Below are 17,329 nucleotides of genomic sequence, written 5' to 3'. Positions count from 1 at the left end.
TTTCATTCTTTTTTATGGCTGAGTAATATTCTATTGTATATATGTACCACACCTTCTTTATCCATTCCTCTGTTGATGGACATTTAGGTTGCTTCTATGTCTTTGTTATTGTAAACTGCACTGCAGTGAACGTTGGGGTGCGTGTATCTTTTCAAATTATGGTTTTCTCCAGATATATGCCCGGGAGTGGGATTGCAGGATCACATGGTAACTCTATTTTTAGTTTTTTAAGGAACCTCCGTACTGTTCTCCATAGTGCTTGTACCAATTTACATTCCTACCAACAGTGTAAGAGGGTTCCCTTTTGTCCACACCCTCTCCAGCATTTATTGTTTGTAGATTTTTGACGATGGCCGTTCTGACTGGTGTGAGGTGATACCTCATTGTAGTTTTGATTTGCATTTCTCTAATAATTAGTGATGTTGAGAATCTTTTCATGTGCTTTTTGGTCATTTGTATGTCTTCTTTGGAGAAATGTCTATTTAGATCTTCTGCCCATTTTTTGATTGGGTTGTTTGTTTTTTGATATAGAGCTGCATGAGCTGTTTGTATATTGTGGAGATTAATCCCTTGTTGGTTGCTTCGTTTGCAGTCCTGGAGCTTTTCTGTTTTCAGTTTCCGATGGTTTCTTTCCTCTTTCCACAAGTCACGTCTGACTTACCTGCACACCTTTCATTCGCTCAGCATCTCCGGAACTCACCTGTGTCACCTCTCTGCTTTCCTCCAGCCGTCTCTCTGACCTCCTTTGCTTCTTTCTGGGATGCCCTCCCTCGTCTCTCAAGTTACCCAGTTCCTTTGAGTCTCATTCTCAATTCCCCCTTCTCTGTGACACCTTCTCACATCACTCCAGCCTGCAGTGCTTCGTTCTCTTTTAAATTCCAGTGGTATTTATTATTCGTACCCTTCATCTATAACTCATAAGTGTCCATGCATTCGTTCATCCTCTGAACTTCTCTCTAGCGCCTCCTATGTGTCAGGAGTTCTCCTCTGCTCTGGGTGATAAGAAAATAGATGCACCTGCCTTCAGAGAGCTGACGCTGGAGGAAGGGAAAGAGGCATGAAGCAGACTGTAGTCATGACGGGTAATACGCACTTTTCTATGTGAGTATGTTGAGGACAGTGCTAGCCTAAAGGAGAGAAGATATGCGCTGTCTTTAGAGGAGCTAGAAAATGTTGCAAATAGAGAATATAGCATGTTAGCTGGGTTTTGAATGACGAGGGGCTTGTCAGATGAAACAGAGGCATGAGGCAGTAAGGAAGAACATTCCAGGTCTAGAGAATAGCAGTGGTGAAAGATACAGAGGCTTGATGCACCGTGGATTCCCGCAGATGTGATGGTGCATATATGAAACACCCATTCGTGTCTTATATAAGATTGTAACATATTAATGCTGATTTTTTTTTTTCCAGCTAGGTGACAAAGTTCCTTGACATTTATCCGAGTCCCCTTTACGTAGCAGGCACTTAATTTTAACCCTGGGATTGTCCCCGGTGTGCAGTTTCCAAGCCAGGGGACGCGTGGACTCATGCACTCAGACGTGACTGGTTTTGCTTTTGTGTTTGTCTAGACCAAAGATGCCCTTTTCACGATTCTGCATGACCTCCGACCCCAGGACCGTTTCAATATCATTGGATTTTCCAACCGGGTCAAAGTGTGGAAGGACCATTTGGTGTCAGTTACTCCCAACAATATCAGAGACGGCAAAGTCTACATTCACCACATGTCACCGACCGGAGGTAAACGTGCATCCTGCTTTGCCCATTCGCCTCGACGGGATACGTGAGTAGCTAACTTTCTGCCCAGAGACGAGGATTTGAAAGCTGACGCTGATCACAGGAAAGGAGATAACAGGGGGAGAGCTTTCCCAGGAGCTTGTTTCTCCTCTTCCAGGCCCCAAACTAAGATGGTCAAGTAAGTTAGTGGGGGGGAAATACCTGATAGGTTTTGGAGCCTTTCCTGGTTTATCTCACGGATCCCAAACAATGCAGCTCTTTTTGTAAATTGTTTTTTGGGGTGGGGAATGAAAGCCACATGGATGATTCAGTGTTTTGTGTGTTTGAAGATGAGCACCTTGGGAAGCAGCAGGTGGAGCTGCCCTCCTGAGCCGTTAGTCCTCTTGGAGCCCAGGTGGCCTGGGCGGTGCTCTGGGTGGAAAGGGGAGGACTCAGGTTTTGCACACTTGGCTGGGGGGTCGTGATGAGGTAAGTACGCAGATGCGGGAAAAGGCCGTAAAGGACTCTAAGGTTAGAGAGTCAGAACAGTGTGTTACCAACCGTGCTGGATGTGAGTTCCTTCGACCCTGGACACAGAGCTGACTTCTGCTGTTACATCCGTCACTAGGACAGTGGATGCGTGGCAGGTGCTCAGTACTGGAGTGTTTATTGGACCCGAACCTGACCCTTTGACACCTTTCTTAAAGGCCCCTGTAGAGACACCATCTCCTGGGTGTCTCAGATAATTCTGCTTTGGATACCTGGAAACATAGAAAACACCCATTTCTGTCCATCCTCTTCCATCTGAGTTTCTCATCGCTCATATATTTGTTATTTTCCATCCAAGGCGAAGTTCTGGTTTCCCAAATGAACTTCGTTTGGAACTTGATCTTGTTTGGATGGAATTTCGATTTATAAATGGAATTTCCTACCAGTCTCGACAACAACACGATCTAGTTACTGTTTTACTGGTTGATAGGAGGAATGAAAGGTTAGATTTAATATTATAGTGATAATCTACAGCAGGAAGTTGACAAGATGGTCAAATCTTTGAGGGAAGAAACTCTCCTTCATCTTTGTTTAGCCCCCGTTTCCTGTCATAGCTCCCGAACTACAGTGCATACTCAAAGAATATGCATTAAAATTATTTAGATTATATTAATGGTACTGCTTACTATGAGAATCCTTTGTGTGTGGGAGGTGGAGATAAAGCTTTAGAAAAGAGTTGTGTGTATTTTGGAATCTAAACCATAGAAACCTTATTGGTTTCCTTTATTTTTTCTTGGTACTTCATTGTCCCAGCCTCTGCAGGTGAACAGAAAATTAATCTACTTCTCTCAGAAAAGTGTCATTTCAGGAGATGAGCATAGATTCTGAAGCCAGAATCCAGCTCTACCAGCTATGAGTCATTTAAACTCTCTATACTTCGGTTTCCTCATCTGTAAAGCGAGGATAATAATGGACTTGTTATTAGGATGAGATGAGTTAAAATATTTAAAGTACTTAGATCAGTGGCTGCACTAGGAAGTCTTCTCTAGGTGTCAGATATGGCCATTTTACCCAAGTGGTCCCTCTTGCTGGTGCACTTGGGTCCTTTGATGACCCTGGGGGAGCTCTCGGCGGAATGGTTGGGGCAGCTCCCTGGGGAGAAAGCCCCCCTGTTGTTAAGTGTGTAGGAGATGCCCCAACTTAACAGACATTCGATGCCAAGCTGTGCTGTGCTTTGGTGTCTCGGGTAAGAAAAGCTAAGTGCATCCTTTGCCTGGGCTCTCCTGGGCTTTAAAATGCAGTGAGAGATTTGGCATTATTGTTACGTTCTAGGTTAAAGAGAAAATGAACACCTGCCTTTTGGTTCATGCCCGCATATCCAGAGGCAGCGTGAAACTGGGCTGGGCATTCAGAAAGGCAAGTGAGTGAACCCAAAGAATTGTTAAATACTGTTTCAGCTGTAACTTTCCCTTATGTTCGGGCCATGTGTACATCTTAGAACGAATTATCAATGTGTTTGCACAGTCCTAGTCATGTATATTTTAGCCAGAAGTTCTGGAGGATGTAAAGCAGTGGGGAAAATTATCTGGTTCACTCAAATATGGTACATTTTGCAGGGAGATAAAAGTCACTCCAGTCAGGGGGATAGATTGTGGTGATGGGTACACAACTTCATAAATTTACTAAAAATCATTAATTGTGTACTTACAATGGGTGAAATTTTTGGGACTTCCCTGGTGGTCCAGTGGTTAAGAATCCGCACTTCCTCTGCAGGGGGCATGGGATGGATCTCTGGTCCGGGAACTAAGATCCTGCATTACCCATGCAGCTCGGCAAAAAAAGAAGAAAATCCCTAGCGACCAAAATGCGTGAAATTTTTGGTATGTCAATAAGGCCACTAAAAAAACCCCCAGTGGAGTCAGAAAAAGGAAGTAAGTATTCACGGCTGCAGTAAGAACTCTCAGTTTTTCTTGGCGATGGTAGAACAGCAGCAGCAGAGTTGAATGAAATTCTTAGCTAATCCAGAAACCTCACATTAGTTGGCAGTTTTGACTTCCACCAACCATCCGTCTCTCCATCCCCCAAGCAAAATACCTGTCCAGCACCTTCCACAGACACTGTCCCCTGACTTTAATCAGAGCTGCATTGACAAGCGTGTCTGAATTAGAAACGGCAGGGGTAGGAGGTGTAAACTTGAAAGCCTTCGCTTGGTGGGGTCCTAACAAGCAGGGGTGATCCTGAAGGGGCAGGAAGCAGGAAAGACAACGACAGCAATAAAAAAAAAAATGAGTGAGTGCTTTAATCAGCATCCTCCAGTGAGGTCGCCGCGATGGTCTCCACATCCCCACCTCCTCATTCTGTGCCGTTCCCTTCCCTCTGGGATGCTTTCTTTCTCTGAATTCCTGCACCCAGCACCATCCTTCCCTTTCCAAAGTGATTCTCCAAAAAGGAGGTAGAAACCGTTCACGCTAAGGGAGTAGAGACGCCTAAGCTGAGGTGCCATCAGACACCTTCAGGACAAGGTTATATAATTCTCTGCCGTTCCTAGTCATTTGCCAAGTTTCTAGCAGTCTTAGTGACGTGGAGTCGCGCCATGAATGCAGGTGGCTGCTTTCCCCACGCGTCACTCCTGCGGGTGCCCGTGAGGGGCCCGAGAAGGTGTGTCCAGGTAAAGGAGGTGGCGAGGCTCCTCAGGTGTCCTGTTCTATGTCCCGCAGGCACGGATATTAACGGGGCCCTGCAGAGGGGCATCAGGCTTCTCAACGACTTCGTGGCCCACAACGACATCGAGGACCGCAGTGTGTCCCTGCTCGTCTTCCTGACAGACGGGAAGCCCACCGCCGGGGAGACCCACACCCTGAAGATCCTCAACAACACCAGGGAGGCTGCCCGGGGCCGGGTCTGCATCTTCACCGTGGGCATCGGGGCCGACGTGGACTTCAGGCTGCTGGAGAAGCTGTCCCTGGAGAACTGTGGGCTCACACGGCACGTCCACGAGGACCACGACGCCCGCGCCCAGCTCATCGGGTCCGTGGGTCTGTCTGTGTTCTCGGGGCGGGGGGCAGGCTCAGCGGGAGTCTCGGACGTGAGGACGGACCCCAAGTCTGATCGTCACTCCTTTCGTGGGAGACATCGCCACGGGTCTTGAAACTGGGTGGATCTGGGTTCACGTTCTGGTCCTGCCTTGTGACTTGAGGCTTTAAGACTGTCTGTGCCTCGGTCTCCCCAACCGTAAAATGAGGATTCTGGTCAGATGATAGAATTTAAGGAGAAAACCTACGTGAAGTATTGGCAGGACGGCTTTCACAGATTAGGTGTTCCGTTAGCTCTTATGGTTATAACTGTCTTCCTGACACTTCAGAGCACTTCCTCATCTCAAGACGCACCTCAGAGATACTGCAGGTCAGTTCCAGACCACAGTGATAAAGCAAATATTGCAATAAAGCGAGTCCCACAGGTGGATTGCTTTAACAGTGCACATAAAAGTTATGTTTACATCACACTGTAGTCTATTAAGCATGCAATAGTGTCATGTACATACCTTAATTGGAAAATACTTTATTGCTAAAAAATGCTAACTATCATCTGACAATGCAGCATTGCCACAAACCTTCATTTTGTGAAAAAATGCTAGGTCTTTGAATTGCAATAAAACAATTTATGCCTGTATTTACTCTAATTCCACCCTGAGAGGGAGGTGGGATAGGTAGCGTCAGCTCCGTGTTACGTGCTAGTTACAATGATCGTGTTTTTATGTTGAAGCACAATGGCCAGTTGAAAGTGGTCGCTGACTGTGTTATGTTCTGGGGTGAAGAGGAAACCAGAATTTAAGTCTGGCAAACGGCGAGGGAGCTTGTGAGATAGTGAGTTCTCCGTCACCAGTGGTGTTCAAGCTACGGCTGCACTGCCTCCTGTCTGAGATGTTCTGCTGGGTGGAATGTTGGACTTGGTTGCTTCTAAGATCAGATCCACCCCGCCCCCCAGACAGCCTGTGATTTCCTCTAGGACGTGACCTGCCTGTAGCTAGTGCAGGCCCCGATTCTCCCTCTCTGTTCCTCCTCTCCAGGTTCTACGATGAGATCAGGACGCCGCTCCTCTCGGACATCCGCGTGGATTATCCACCCGGCTTGGTAGAGCATGCCACCAGGACCCTGTTCCCCAACTACTTCAATGGCTCGGAGATCATCATCGCGGGGAAGCTGGTGGACAGGGAGATGGACCGCTTGCACGTGGAGGTCACGGCCAGCAACAGTAAGAAGTTTGTCGTACTCAAGAAGGACGTGCCTGTGGAGCCCCGGAGGATGGGGAACGACGTCCCGGGGAGCCCCAGGCCCAAGGCGGGTGGTCAGGAGGACTCCAACCACCTGGAGCGTCTCTGGAGCTACCTGACCCTGAAGGAGCTGCTGAGTTCCTGGCTGCAGAGTGTTGAGGGGCCGGAGAGAGAGCAGCTGAGGCACGAGGTACAGGCTCTGGCCGTGAACCATCGCTTCCTCACTCCATTCACCTCCATGACGCTCAAGTCAGCACCGCGGACAGAGACCCCGGAGGACGCCTACGGCACGCCCGCGGCCACGGGGCCTGAAACGGTGATGCAGAGCCTGAGGGGCGCCCACCTGCAGCCAGGTAAGGGCACTCTCGGGATGGCCCTTCTGGCTCCTTCTCAGGTCAAGGTCGTCTGTCTTACTTTCTCATATTATAATTCCTATAAACAATGTTCTCTACCTGCAGCTCCTAGCCTTCAGAGAGTGACTTAGCTTGTGTTTGTGTTGTTATAAACCATGGATCTCTATAGAGAAATTCGAGAAAGTAAAATCAGTCTATCGATAAATCATCAATATTGAGTGCCTCCCGTGAACCAGGCATTATTGGAGGCACAGGGATGAACAGACAAGTAAACAAATACTCATTTTTAAATGCCTTTCTATATTTTAAGTACTTCAATTATGTCATTTTATGCATATGCTTGATTTTATTTTCCTGAGAAAATATTATTTTATTTTATAGAGAAAATAAAATGAAATTTTATTATATATTTTATTTACTCATATTTTGTTAATTTTACTTATAATTTTCTAAATTAAAGTTTTATTTTTTAAATTTTAATGATTTTGTTTACAATTAAATAAAATTAATAAAATTTTATTATAGATATTATTATATAGGAGGAACTAAGTTCTGGATTCTCAAGAGAATCCAGAGTTTAAACAGAAATTTTTATTATCTGTCTCAGTGCCATTTGTCAGGGGAAATTAGTAGCACCAAGAATGGGAAAAGGACAGGAAAAGTAATTCAACCAAAGCAGAGGTTTATATTATCAGTAATATCTGTTTATGGAAAACAGCACTTTTTTATGTGTGACATTTTTCTTAACTTCCTGTCAGGTTCACATGTCCTAAGGTGAGGGAACTGACATTAACCCTGGGCCTCATTTGATGCTCATATTCTCAACCCTGAGAATCACCTGGGCATGGTAGGGAGAGCACACGGTTAGGATCCAGACAGAGTTTCAGCTCACGGCTCCTCCTAGCCAGCTGTGTGGCTTGGGGCAGGTTTCAGAACCTCTCTGAGCTTCCATTCCCTCACCTGTAAAATGTAGGTAGTAATATCTTCCCTGAAAGGTTGTTGCAAGGATTAAACGTGTAGAGGCCTTGGTATATAATAAGTGTTCTACACATGTGAGATACCCTTTCCCATGAGGAGTGTAGAACTAGAAATTTATTGAAAAGTTCAGACCTGATGTAGGGGTGAAAAATGATATGTTGCCTCTTTAGAAAGAGTGGAACTTGTCTTGGCAAAACTAGTACAATATTCGTTCTGATGAAAAGGATGAAAAGAAAGTTGCATGATGTTGTTACGTCACGCTACAAGATCCATGCCACATCCAGGGAAGATGGCTTTTTGAGTAACATCTTGATTCAGTGTCAGCAACTCAAATCTCAGCAGCTTCAGGAGAGAGCAAACTCAAATGACACGAGACTCAGAGGGCCAAGAACACAGATGAGGGAATAACTGACTGATTGCTCAAAAGGCTTGTTAGACATAGGATTTCCCTGCAGATGATTTTTTAGTTTTAATTTTATGATTTTTTTGAGTGTCTGTGACAATTTAAGCCTCCTCAAAGCAGCCATTCGGACTGATATGTCGCTCCTCCTTTGTGGTCGGCCTGATTCTGTCTGTGTCTGGCTGACCAGGGACCAGTTGGAGAAGGGGGAGCTTAAAAAACATTGAGATACTGTGATCTTCATTTTCTGGGGGGCAAAAATCAGTTAAGAGGAGCATAATCTTAATATAGACAATTTGAAATAAGATATTAATTTTATTTTATTGACAGAAAGTAATTTACTTTTAGGTTATTCTTTAATTGAGTGTTTATTTTTGCCTGCTGCTTTGTGAATTGTACTTACGCACATGGCTATAGACCTGGATTGTCGCATTATCTTTTTCTTTTACATTCTTGTATATTTTTGGTTGTTTTAAATTGCTATTTTGCAAAAAACACATAACGTAACATTTACCATCATAACCCTTTTTTCCATTCTTTTTTTTTAACTGAAGTATACTTGCTTTACAGTGTTGCATTAATTTCTGCTGTACAGAAAAGTGATTCACTTATATTCTTTTTTTTTAATATTCTTTCCCATTATGGTTTATCAGAGAATACTGAATATAGTTCTCTGTGCTATACAGTAGGGCTTTGTTGTTTATCCATTCTATATATACAAGCTTACATCTGCTAACCTCAACCTCCCACTCCATCCCTCCCCCAACCCCCTCCCCCTCGGCAACCACCAGTCTGTTCTCTATATTGTAACCATTTTTAAGTGTGTAGTTCAGTAGTGTCAAGTATCTTCCCATCATTGTGAAACAGATCTCCAGAACATTTTCATCTTGCAAACCTGAAACTCTGTCCCCATTAAACAACTTTGCTTTCCCCCCCTCCCCCCATAACTATACCTTAAGAATGATAGAATATTTTCTCCTATTATATACACAGAAATCACAGACAAGAAGAATATTATCTAATTTATAGAGGAATAAAATAGTTACGCCTCCTCATTTACACCTTCACTTTGTGTTGCGAGGCCAAGAGCCTCCTTTAAAAGAGATGTGTTTAAATTGTCACAAACGTATCTGAAAGCTGTGTTTGACTCCTCTCAGCCCTCTGTACCTCTCACTTCCTCCTCTTTAATGAATAACAGTGGTGGATCTCTTCCTTCTCCTCTCTAGGACCTGCTCTCAAGGAACCATACAACCCAAGGATTAAAGTCTCCAAAACCTCAGGTAAAGGAAAGAATGTGCTGGTGTGTGATTTGAGAGTTGAAATGTTTAGGAAGCGGATGACCAGGAATTTCCCGAAGCCAGTTAGAACATGAGCTCATAGGACGAGATGTGAGGACCCATATTTATTTAGTGCAAACCGGCAGCGTGGGGCAGTTCTCAAAACCAGGATCGTCATTAAACCATCGCATAAACCTCGTGGGTAACACAGTCCTGAGGAGCCTGGCAGGAGCCCTGATAGAAGGGTGGATGGACAGAGCTACACATTCAGCATGATTGAGCTGGAAAGACGTTTGATTTTAGAGATCTGAAGTATGCTTGCTTCTAGCTTCTGGTGTTACAAATATCTGTGACAATGCAAGGTTTTTAAACATTATTATTTTATTGTTTTCATAATCCTTGGCTTTAGAAGGGAAGAACAGATAACAATGCCCTAAAATTTCCCTTGGCCATATTCCTGGGATTATAATAAAAATCTGGATGGAATAAGGACACAAGGGCTGGGTTTTATTCTTCAGATGAACACATCTGCCTTTGTAAGTCTTTCTTATTGCCTTGCTGCCGATGTGCTGGGCGTGCAGGTTCACATAGCCCGGGACAACCTGGAGATTAGCTCTGGGGAGAGGAAACACATGGTCTCCAGTGGGTAGCGTGTCGTTCCTTTGAACACACATGCTTTATGGAATCCAGGAAAACTTTCCTCTTGGATGCAGCATGGAGTAATGACTTCCAGACCTCTCCTCTCTTTTCTGGAGCAGGCAGCATCTTTCCTTATAAAGGGATTTGGAAGATTTGAGTAGAAATAATATGGTGTGAACACAAGAAACTCTCAGAGAACTGTCACGTAGTTATATTTGTACCCACAGAGTGCCAAAAATATGGACTTTTATCTTTAATGGGCGTTATTTTTTCATCTACAAAAGACCAGTACCTTGTTTTTCTTTATTAAGTTGCCATTCACTGGGTGCTTGAGGCACTTTACAGTGAGATGAACCAGATTCTTCCAAAGGCCCTTCTGAGTCACGCTGGGGGCAGAGAGGGTTTTTCAGCAGTTCCACCAAGAACATTAATTGGCTTGTAGCCTGAAAACACTGAACTCCTGGCCCATACCCCCCACCATATACAAATGCGTATACATACATGTACACGTAAAGTAGAGAGGAATTCAGGAACACATTGTGTTTGCTGTATAGATTAGAGAGAAACTAACCCTCCAGTCTCACGAGAAAAGAGAATTGACGTAGACTCTTGGGAAATATTTTGTCTGTACAGTAAGAAGCAAGACTGTTCATCTTTAGCAGAGGCGAAAATGAGGAGGATGGGTAAGGAAAAGGGGCCAGCCAAACTTTGTGGCCTTATCTGCGGACACAAATTTGAGAGCAGTAAAGTCAGTAGGACCCAGAGGAGGGATTGCCACGGTCATCGCTGGATGCACCACCTGACCTCCCGTTGACTCTGTGTCCTTTACTTGTCACCAGCCCTAAACTGGGCTTGGTCATTACTCCTCATGCAAGGGCTGTGTCCATCTGGCGCTGTGAATGACTCAAGGGCCAAGGCACTCTGGTCACAGGACAGGAAGTTCTCATCCACATCTCTTCACTGGGGAGGGCAAAGGGGAAGAAAGTGATTAGCGGAAGCCACGCAGGGAATTGAAGAATGTGGGCTCAGTAGTCATGGGGAGTGTAGGGTGATGCCCCGCTTCCCTCTAAAGTTCAGTTGTCTATGTTTGACTGCAGTGTGGTGACAGGAGCATCATATTTGTATTTAGGGGACCTGCATTCAAATATTTACTTTCCACGAACTGACTGCGTAACTGGTGCATCACGTCACCTTCCTCGTGTAGACACGGAGGATCCATTGTTGACAGGGTTAAGTCAATAACTCATGAGAAAATAGAAGAAGAGTGCTTACACAGAGAAGGTGCCCAATAAATGTCTTTTCTTTCTTTTTCTCTCCCGTTCTCATCCTGTTCTGGCAGCGGATGGAGACCCCCATTTTGTTGTCGATTTCCCTTTGAGCAACCTCACGGTCTGTTTCAACATCGATGGACAGCCCGGGCACATCCTGAGGCTGGTCTCCGATCATGCGGACTCTGGTGAGTTCTGCCTAGAAAGTGAAAGGACTTGAGTTTTGGGAGTGAAAAAAAAAATCCTAATCTTCGCATTCTAACCCACTGCTCAGTGGTGTCCCAGGGTCTCCAAATCAGGAGTAGTGGAAACTGATGGGTAAGAAAATACTGTGTCAGGGCCACACGAGGGTTTTGGGAGCTATAACCAGACACTGAAATGAAAGCAGACAAACATGTCAATCCCCTTTTAAAAAATTTTTATTTACTTATTTTTTTTCACTTTTAAATTTTTATTGGCGTATAGTTGATTTACAATGTTGTGTTGGTTTCAGGTGTACAGCAAAGTGAATCGGTTGTGCATATACATATATCCACTCTTTTTTTAGACTCTTTTCCCATATAGGTCATTACAGAGAATTGAGTAGAGTTCCCTGTGCTATACAGCAGGTTCTTATTAGTGATCTATTTTATATATAGTAGTGTGTATATGTCAACCCCCTTTTTATGATATTTTCACCCAAACCTACATCAGCTTCTCCTACCCAGGACATTGGTCAAAAATCACTCATACCTTCATGCATTCGTTCCTTCCTTCCTTCATTCAGTGGGCACTGAGTGGTCCCTACATGTGAGCGGAGGTTCTTTGTCCTAGAGGTACAAGAGAGGAAGGAAATTCTGATGAGAAGCCCTCTCGTGAAAGTGGGGGTAGTTTTTCTAACCACTGCTCTCTTCCCCTCCCCTGCCTTCAAGGCGTGACGGTGAACGGAGAGTTGATCGGGGCCCCCGCTCCCCCAAACGGCCACAAGAAACAACGCACTTACTTCCGCACCATCACCATCCTCGTCAACAAGCCCGAGAGGTCCTACCTGGAGATCACGCCCACCAGAGTCATCGTGGATGGTGGGAACAGGCTGGTCCTCCCCTGCAACCAGAGCGCGGCCGTGGGGAGCCAGGGGCTGGAGGTGTCGGTGTCCGCCAATGCCAAGGTCACCGTCGCCATCCAGGGCAACGTGGCCTTCGTCATCCTCCTCCACCTCTACAAAAAGCCAGCCGCCTACCAGCGAAACCACCTGGGCTTCTACGTCGCCAACGGCCAAGGCCTTTCTGGCAACTGCCATGGCCTGTTAGGTAGGTGGCTGCTCTCCACGCCGGCTCACGGCACAGAATTCAGTTTCCCAAAACGAAGCGGATACTGCCCGTATCTTCACTTGGTTGAGAGTTTCCACAGGAATGTGGTCTTTATGTAGCTCATGAAAAGTCTATTTCTTTTTCTTTTTTCTTCTTTTTTTTTGGCACATGGCCAATTTTTCTTTTTGCTTTTTTTTAATACAATTTTTAAAGGTTACACTCCATATACAGTTACTACAAAATATTGGCCATATTCCCCGTGTTGTACAACACATCCTCGAGCCTGTCTGACACCAATAGTTTGTGCCTCCCACCCCCCCAACCCTCTCTTGTCCCTTCCCCCTTCCCCCCTGGTAACCACTAGTTTGTTCTCTATGTCTGTGATTCTGCTTTTTTTTTTGTTATATTCACTAGTTTGTTGTATTTTTTAGATTCCACATATAAGTGATATCATACAGTATTTGTCTTTCTCTGACTTCTGATTTCTCTGGCATAATAATTTGACTTATTTCCCTTAGCATAATGCCCTCCAAGTCCATCCGTGTTGCTGCAAATGGCAAAATTTCATTCTTTTTCATGGCTGAGTAATATTCCATAGTGTACCACATCTTCTTTATCCACTGGTCAGTTGATGGACACTTAGGTTGCTTCTGTATCTTGGCAAGTGTAAACAATGCTGCTGTGAACATTGGGGTGCACATATCTTTTCAAATTAGTGTGAAAAGTATACTTCTTGCTTCCTGACACTCTTCTAGAATAGGAATGGGCTTTATAAATTAATTCGCACAGGCCTTTGGGGAAAGGGAGCAAAGAAATGAGGAGTCCTTCTCCCCAGGTCTGGTTCTTTACTCTCAGGGAGAGGATGCAAACACATCCCATGGCCCAGCACCAGGCGGGAGATGCACGGCCCCTCCCCGGGCGGCACCCCCGTGGCTGGGAGCCTCGGGCAGCCCACTCTGCCTGGCTTCCCTCCACGTGCGATTTCATGTGGGCGTTTTTCCCACAAGTAAAGAGGGAGCCACTGCCAGGGCTCGGTTTAGAAAGCAGGATTTCCTGGCACTCGAGCTGGACGCGTCTCTGTGCAGCTTGCCTGGGAAGCTCCTCTCCCAGACGCAGACTGCTGTCCCTTCGGCCTTGGCGATGCCCTCACTCGACCTGGAGGATTCTGACCCTGCTTTCCACACCCTCCGCCCAGTGCACACCCACTAAGTGCACATGTGGAAGGGGTCCTCCGGAGGGAGGAGAGAGGGGAAGACCGGACCCTTCTTCCCTCGTTATTTGCCCCCATCTCATCTTCCCACCTCAGGAGGAGACTGGGCATCTCTGCTTGTGGGTTGGGCATCCTTCCCGTGGTAGCTTCCAGAAGTGGGGGCCACTACCAATACACTCAGGTCTCTCCTCCCCACACCTTCCCCGGACACTGGAAAAGGTGGAGCACCTCTGGGAGACTCCAGCCGAGGACCACAGTCACTGCTCTGATGTCATGTATCCCCTTCCTCTGGGTCACACCCGTGCATTTGCTGGTCATCGGTGCCCGAATTGAAGTTAGATTTTGTTCAACCACGTTGCTCGCACTTGACCTAGACCTGATGTCTCTTTTGTCCTCTCAGGTCAATTCCTGAACCAGGAGGCCAGACTCACCGGGGTCGGCAAGAACCCTGCCCATCCTTCCGTCCCCGAGGCAGGCGAGAGGTCTGAGGCCGTCCTCGAGGTAAAAGGACACCAGGTCCCAGTGGTGTGGAAGCAGAGGAAAATCTACAACGGGGAAGAGCAGGTGGACTGCTGGTTTGCCCGGAACAACGCCGCCAACCTGATTGACGGGGGGTATAAAGACTACCTGGCGGCCCATCCTTTTGACTCCGAGACCACCTTTGGCCCGGGCACATCCCGGGGACTCTGACGCCAGCAGCCGTAAGGCAAGAATGTGTGGCAGGGAAACGTCTTCGGGGACCCCGTGGTGTGGTTCTTGTCGCTTGGCAGGTAGCCGCCGCCCGTGGCTCACCCCTGGTGGCGGGAAGGTCTACCCTCTGCTTGAGCAAAGGGTGGGGTCAGGATGTTGAAGCAAGAGTGGGATTTCCTGCTCCTCCCCTCCCCCTCCCCCTTCCCCACCTCCAGTAGAGAAAGGTGGTGGCACCAAAGGGACCAGTCACAGTTAAAAGCAAGTCTCTATCTTATACCAGCTGGCTTGTCCATCTCACAGCCTACCACAAGGTGACACTGATGAAGGAAGGTGGCCATCAAGTCTGTTTTCTCTGTGGAAATGGCCAGGTTTGGGCACTCTGCTTTTTGCCTTATACTAATGCATAGGCATCTCTCCTCCTCGTCTGCTGCGTTCTCCGGATGTGCTGCCAACCTCTGCCTCAGGGGAATCTCTCCTTGGGCCCAGGCCACGAGTCATGCAAATAGCACATAGATTTGATCACTGTAAGCCATTCGGTCTTTTCTTAGGAGGGGATTTTCTTCTACTGTGATGTCTTGCCCTTGAAAATTTGTTTTCGTTTTTTAAAAATTGACTCAAATTAGAGACTCCGCATCCCAGATACCGGTATTTTTCTAATGGGCTTTGTAAATCACTTAACTTTGCTGTTGGAGATTCTCCTATTTATTCCAGAAAGCTAAGCGCTTCTAATAAACAGGGCAGCCCATGTGGGTGTATTTCACGGGCCTGTCTCAGTGCTGGAGCGTCGGCCAGCTGCGTGATGCATCTTTCACTTGGCTCTTCAGCCTTGGTCCTGATTCCGACCTGATTTGCTCTCGGTCCCCCAGGAGGTGATAAGTTAGGCTCTTGCAGAACTGGGATGGGGAGGCATTGGCAGCACAGAGCCGACCTACAGGAACCAAACTGCATGTTCTCAGCAGGAAGTGTGGACGTGCTTACAGATCTAAGGAACCCTCCCTCATCCCAGACATGCTAGGCCAGGAAGTCAGCGTGAGCAAGAGGCTTTGGGCAAATCTGATTCCATCAGGGAGAGGTTAAAATCAGGGGCCAGGGTGGTGTCAAAAGTCAATGACTGTCACCCTCCTCATTGTGGAACCTGTGAAGTCCGTCACATTATCAAGGGGAAGGGAGGTTGATGGTGGTCTTGAGACCTCCTCTCTCCCCCTCCTGCCCGGCTCTTTGCTGGACCACGGAGGTTCAGTAAGGCTGATCCTCACTGCGGTCGGGACACGCGGGGCACAGCAGGGAAAGGAAGGTTTGGGTCAGAGAAATGGAATATTTTGACGTGAGACCGAATTAAATAAAAGCTTTTGTGCTGGCTTCATGGAACATTTCTTCCAGTAGGGAGTGACTCTAGAACTTTCATGCCATGTGGAAGCAGACTTAGCACTAGGAGAGAAATCAGAGCTAAGAAAATTGTTTACCGCCTTTGCCCTTGCCTTCCCATGTTCGAATGGGAAACATTCGAGCAGCAAAATGACATCCACATGTTTTTGTACACCAGGTGGCTGCAGGAGTTTAAGTTAGTGCCAGGGCCATCGGGGGCGGGGGTAGGGGGGTGGGACTGCTTGTGTCTCGGAGTCTCCGTCTCTCTCCACCTTGGGAACCCACCAGACCAGGGCCGGCAGCTGTGTTATTTTTGACTCAACTCAGCTGCCTGTTTTCATGCCAGCAGTGTGAATGCACAGGCCCAGGCTGCTGACAGCTGCTTCCCTATTTCAGAGGGAAAGGAGGAGCCGGAGCTGGGCTGGCCGGGACCTGGGCAGGCTCTGCGGGGACTTTCCTGTTACATAGACCTCGGGCCCAGCTGGGCAGAAATCCCTGCAGCCGCGACGCCAGCCCGCTGTGTTAGCGCCTGGAGCCGGGATCTGTGTTCCAGGTGTGGCCTCAAAGCTGCAGACAGGAGGCTGTTACTGCAGGACCAGATATTCCAACGGGGTGACCGTCCCTTACTCTCCTATTCAGAAAAAAAAATGCACATTTTTAAAAGTATTAGGGATGAGCTTTTATTTTAGTGTTTCTACTTTAGACTCATCCCACTTTTCTTTCTCCTCCTTTTCAATTGTATATCTTTTTTTTTTGCAAAAGGTATGTATCAGGGCATTTTCTGTTTTACCCAAAGGCTGTGAGATCTGTGGGCTCCAAACTCCACCCCAAGGTCATACTTCAGTTTTTTTTTTTAAGTTGATTGATAAATGTCATATTTTCGATTGGCCTCGCGTGTTGTGAATAGCAAGGTCTTTTCAAGTAAATGCAGCGGCAAGGAGGGATTCTCTTCTTAGGTGGGAAAACGGAGTCAGAGTGCAGTTGGGTGACTTCCCCCACATCATATAAAAGACTTAGAGCAGGGCCAGGCTGAGCCTCCAGAGCTCATTGGTTAGCTTTGACACGATGTCACCATATGGGTAGTCGTTTATTTTCCTTGAGCATTTATAAATAAGGCGGGCTCGGGGATACGAAATGAGCAGTCGAATGAGGTTGAGAAGTACGTTGCAATTAGAGGGGATAAACCTCAAGTTACATCATCGCTAATGTTAATGGGTCCTAACAAGTTGACTGGCTGGGCTCTTCAGCAAGTCTCCACCCCTGGGACCCTAATCCACTCCCTCATCCGAAAAAGAGAGGCATCTCAGTGGGTCGTCTTTATGGGTCTCCTAATGTAAAGTTTCACATCCCCAAATAAAATGGGCTGAACGTTCTCTACCCACTCATGC

General features: G+C 46.6%; 1 protein-coding gene across 2 annotated transcripts in view; it reads left to right on the top strand.

Annotated features, from left to right (window-relative positions):
• The window catches only part of ITIH5 (inter-alpha-trypsin inhibitor heavy chain 5), a 75,424-nt gene extending 58,594 nt beyond the window's left edge, over positions 1-16,830 (top strand). Inside the window, exons 8-15 of one of the 2 annotated variants that reach the window (XM_082387137.1) lie at positions 1,569-1,737; positions 4,920-5,229; positions 6,269-6,825; positions 9,430-9,483; positions 11,459-11,575; positions 12,299-12,676; positions 14,287-14,592; positions 16,338-16,830. In XM_082387137.1, coding sequence (XP_082243263.1) covers positions 1,569-1,737; positions 4,920-5,229; positions 6,269-6,825; positions 9,430-9,483; positions 11,459-11,575; positions 12,299-12,676; positions 14,287-14,576 — 1,875 coding nt within the window. In that variant the 3' untranslated portion in view covers positions 14,577-14,592; positions 16,338-16,830. Of the gene's footprint in view, positions 1-1,568; positions 1,738-4,919; positions 5,230-6,268; positions 6,826-9,429; positions 9,484-11,458; positions 11,576-12,298; positions 12,677-14,286; positions 15,936-16,337 lie in introns of those variants that run through there. The other variant, XM_082387136.1, reaches the window with a different exon arrangement.
• Positions 16,831-17,329: the final 499 nt, after the last annotated feature.

Source organism: Balaenoptera borealis (genome assembly GCF_965194805.1).
Source record: "Balaenoptera borealis genome assembly, chromosome: 3".
Taxonomy (NCBI): domain Eukaryota; kingdom Metazoa; phylum Chordata; class Mammalia; order Artiodactyla; family Balaenopteridae; genus Balaenoptera; species Balaenoptera borealis.
The sequence above is the reverse complement of the archived record's forward strand: the minus strand, read 5'-3'. Positions and strand labels throughout refer to the sequence as shown.